This window comes from Austrofundulus limnaeus, unplaced genomic scaffold (assembly GCF_001266775.1).
Source record: "Austrofundulus limnaeus strain Quisiro unplaced genomic scaffold, Austrofundulus_limnaeus-1.0 Scaffold594, whole genome shotgun sequence".
Classification (NCBI taxonomy): Eukaryota; Metazoa; Chordata; class Actinopteri; order Cyprinodontiformes; family Rivulidae; genus Austrofundulus; species Austrofundulus limnaeus.
The window spans coordinates 143,803-148,527 of NW_013952996.1; the positions used below are offsets into that span (position 1 = coordinate 143,803).

The window sequence follows — 4,725 nt, forward strand, 5'->3', positions numbered from 1 at the left end:
GCTTGAAGAGCGTCCACCATAGACTTTGAATGTAAACCTGCTGCTCCTGACGCTGAAATCGCGTTCGGTGTGAACGAGTTATTTTTTACTAAATATGTGTGTTTGTCTCAAAAAGAGTGCCACCTTTGGCCAACTATTGTAACTGCAAATATGTGTAGCATGGACCTAAGAAGGATGTATTTTCACTGGTGGCTAATAAGAAGAAGAAGAAGGAGAAGATGATGATGGTGGTTACCACAGCTAACTGACCTTATTAAACTCATACAAGGATATAATTCAGTTTTGTGCTAAAATTATATGTAGTAGTAGCAGAGTCATTCCCAAAGTACATTCAGAGCCAAAATTCCTTCCTAAAATTCAAGATCTCACAAATGACCAAAACAGCCACAACTCTTGACATTTCTTAATCCTAAAACGATCTTTGTCTAAAAGCATGATGAAAGATGGTGGGTGAAATGCATTCCTTGGTTTAGTTTTCTCATTTCCCTGTTCAACAGAGACGAAGCCCAACTACTTGAAGGCTCTTTCTAACATCGTCACTCAGCTGCCGAAGCAGGTCCAAGTGTCTGAGCTGCCAGCGGTGAGTTCCTCATGTCTGACTGTCGTCTCTGTAAAAAGAACTAAAGTATGATGGTTTGAAAATTGGCTCCTAATCTCCCATTTAGCTTCTGTCTCTGTTGCTGGAAGCTTTGACGTGTCCCGATCAGGGTGTCCAGCTGTCCACGCTGTCCTTCCTAGAGCCTGTCCTCCTGAACCCCTCTGCAGTTTTCATCCAGCAGCTGGAGGCTTTGGTCAGCAGGTTACTGGTCCTCGTCTGCAGTCCGGCCATGGTGAGTTAGTTCTGCTCATACCAGGAGGTACAGGGTGAAGCTGAGAGACATGTCTTAGGAGACAATAGGCCTGATTTCTTCCAAAAGTATTGATTTTGTTTCTTTCCTTAACAGAAAATACGGATCGCTTCAATACGCTGCATCCACGCTCTGTCACAGTTTCCTGTGCACGAGGTACTCTTAACAATTTGTTTTTATGTTTTTGAAAAGTGTAATTAGGGATTAGGGATGCAAGTTATCGATTAATGGATTAATCTTAAGTTGATTGATCTTATCGATCGACTAACAATTAATTGATAAGCGGCAATTTTCCTAAAAACCTGACATTTCTCTTGAATCAAGAGTCTTTCTCTAACATAAAGGTCTAATTTTTTACACACTAAATAAAAAAGTACAGTATTATTTTAACAATTCATTGTGCCAGCCCTGTGAGTAAACACTGACTGAAGGAGCAGAGAAATGTGGATTTCTCTCACATTATTAAACTTGGACATATTTATAAAATATAACAAAACAGGAATCTGTTAGGTTGCTAGTTGGAAAAGTATATATATAAAATAATTAAAACACTTAATCCATTCTGAAGATGAAAAACTTATTTAAACACAGGGTAATATTTTAAGATTAACTCAAAAACAAACTAAGAAAATAATAAAATATCTCTGAAAGACGTGAGATACAAATGAGTACTGGCAATAATTTGTTTGTTTGTTTACACTCCATCTGCTTCTATCTTAGCTGGACTGCTGCACATGTCATGATCTGACATCAGTTAATGTTTATTAGATTGGTTCACTGGCCGGGTTATGTCACACAGATTAGATTAACTTCATATATTTAGCGACTAACGTTTTTGTTTTGTTTTTTTTACACGGAGTTAAACTCAACGAGAGGAAGCTAACGTTAGCCACAGTTAGCTTACCGTTCTCTGTCGTCCTTCTCTCTTGTTTTAAGCATCATACTGCTTGATGGTCAGGTACAGTCAGGTACTTGTCCTTGGGGTTAGGTATAGTTCATTATAATTGTTGTGTCGCAAATAAAACTAAATAAGACTCGTGCGTTTGCGGTCCCACCCACATTATTGAGACGGGTTCCTGCTCAGTGTTAGAGCAGCAGCGCGCTCTGCTGGATGAAGTCAAAACTACACCGAAATAAGGTTTAAACAGATGTTTTTTAATTAATCAAATAGAAGAAACTTTAATCCAATAAACCATTGATCGACAATTAATCGTAAATCGATTAATTGTTTGCCTCCCTAATAGGGATGCACCGATGTGAAAATTTCAGCCAACATCGATATCCGATATTTACCAATATTACACAAACACACAAATTATATTATACTTGTACGCACAAACACTTGGGACTTTTATTGATACTGTAAGTAAACAACCAGACCTCTGACATGGCTCTGCTTCAGTTATTCCTGGCTGCAGCATCATCATTATCACTATCATGATCCAACAGATCGACCAACCATCTCCCCTCCCAAAACAGAAACACAAAGATAAAAAGTGGTAAATCAATATCAGATGTTAATATTGGCCCAGTTTTACATATCGGACCGATTCTGATATTCTAAAAAATGACCAATATCGGCCGATACCGATATTAATGCCGATATATCATGCATCCCTAATAATAGAATTTGTGTCATTTTGACCCTCACTCAAATAAAAATGAACTGTAAGATTAATAATTTGGTTCCTTTTTAAATTAGGGGTGTCAAATTCATTTTCACTGAGGATCACATTGAAGTGGCTCTCACACCAATTGCATTTAACTTTGACAGTTTATGTTTAACTTTGACTAAACATGAAATTTCACGTTTCGTCTCATTGCTACGTCTGAGCACTGCTAACAAACAATAACTGGGCTCTATGTAGTATTTTCTGCATAGAATCAGCGTTTTAACCTGGAATGAGGCCAATCCGATCCAGTATCTGTATCCAGTACCAACATAATTAACAGAGCAGAGTTTTCCAATCCAACGTGGAGATATTTCCAATCCAGGAGCTGTCTGTGCTTTAACTGAGACTTTGAACTACAAACCACTATTTAAATTGTGTTGATAGAGTAAGTAAAACCAGTTATGATAAAGAACATCCAATGTGTTTTTTCTGTAAATGATGGTCATTTTGAAACGTGTTGTTGCTGCAGTGCGAGTAGAGCGTGAGGAAACGGGGAACACGCAAACTTATGGTGCGGTCTAAGCCTTCTAATGAGCTAAACAAACAACCACCTCCTTTCTGACTGAGGCCTGAAATCTTTTGTTAAATGTCAAAAATTCTGCAGCAGGGGAGTAAAAATGATGCTAATGTTGAATGAAGTTTGGTGATGATGGAAAGCAGAGAGAGTAATATGATCTGTGAAATCTGTCATATCTAGATTGTTTGGATTTTAAAACTAAGGTATAGGTGTGTGTTTAGTATTTAATTTATACAGTTTTAGTGTGAGTCAAAACAATGATGGCCTAAAGAAAGCTTTTGACACTATTGATCACAGAATTCTTCTTGATAAATTGAACAGATATGGTCTGAGTGGCTCAGCTTTGAAACGGGTATCGAGTTATTTAGAAAATAGGAAACAATTTGTGCAAATTAATGATGTATGATCAACGTTTTAGACAATTACTTGTGGGGTCCCACAGGGTTCTGTGTTAGGGCCCAAGTTGTTGCTTTTGTAAATCAATGATTTGGTTAATGTGTCTGATGTAATGAAATGTGTCATGTTTGCAGATGACACTACTTTTTTTGTTCGGGAAACAATTTAGAACATCTGCTAGCTTTGTTGAAGTTAGATTTTGTAAAGATACATGATTGGTTTGAGTTTAATAAATTATCACTTAATTTGGATAAAACTAACTATATGATATTTAGTAAAAGAAAAAATGGTTGATGTTTCATTTCAAATTTGTGGTGTTGAGATTAGCAGAGTTACTGAGGTGAAATTTTTGGGCGTTATTGATGAAAGTTTAAATTATCTCACATAAGTTACATAAAAACTAAAACTGTGAAATCAATTGCAGTTTTCTACAAGGCTAAGGAAGTATTTAATGATGAAGCATTGCTCTTATTATATAACGCCATTATTGAATCTCATTTAACTTACTGCATTGAAGTTTGGGGAAAAGCATGTAAAACATTTACATATCCTGTTTTTGTTTTGCAGAAAAAAGCCGTGAGAATTTTGACAGGAAAGCATTGTTGTCATCCATCTAATGTTTTGTTCAGTCAGTTGAGATTGTTGTTTTATTATCTGGTTAATTATAGAATTTTGTTGATGATGTATAAAGCTCATAACAATGCTTTACCTTCTGAAATGCAATTTTATTTTACTAAGAGGAAAAGTGTTTATAATTTGAAAGGATTCGAGATGTTTGTTTTACCAAAAATTAGAACAAGCTTGAAAGAGAGATGTATTTCAGTTCAGAGTATCAAATWATGGCCTCGCTAGATACTGCACCAGCTATCCGAACAGCTAAACAAACTTGAACGATGAAGAAACTCCGGACAGCGATGACTGTTTAATGAAGTTTACTTCAGTAGTAGTTCAATTTGTGAAACTGTAACATACAGAAATGCAATGTATTACAATCTAGGCTTTACAGAATGATCTAAATAAAATAAAAGACCAACATGACATTGACTTTCAATGAAATGTGGATGTTAGCTAGCGATTAGCAACAAGAAATTAGCATATGAAAACGGACTCATTAGCATAATAATAACGGGCTATAAACATACAACTTTACACAATACCATCATATCATGTAACATTACAGGTGTCTCAATGTTTTTTACCAAGTAATACTCACAGACAATGCTTTAACAAACACCAAGAAAGAACCAGGAGGAGTGTGGAGCGGCCATTAGATTCTGAGCAAAGCACTTCC

At 36.2% G+C, this 4,725-nt stretch overlaps 1 protein-coding gene across 1 annotated transcript in view; it reads left to right on the forward strand.

Annotated features, from left to right (window-relative positions):
- LOC106531074 (MMS19 nucleotide excision repair protein homolog) overlaps positions 1-4,725 on the forward strand; it is a gene marked incomplete at its 5' end in the record, with an annotated part of 11,527 nt that overhangs the window by 4,325 nt on the left and 2,477 nt on the right. Inside the window, 3 exon segments of the mRNA XM_014026842.1 lie at positions 498-580; positions 666-830; positions 945-1,004. Coding sequence (XP_013882296.1) covers positions 498-580; positions 666-830; positions 945-1,004 — 308 coding nt within the window.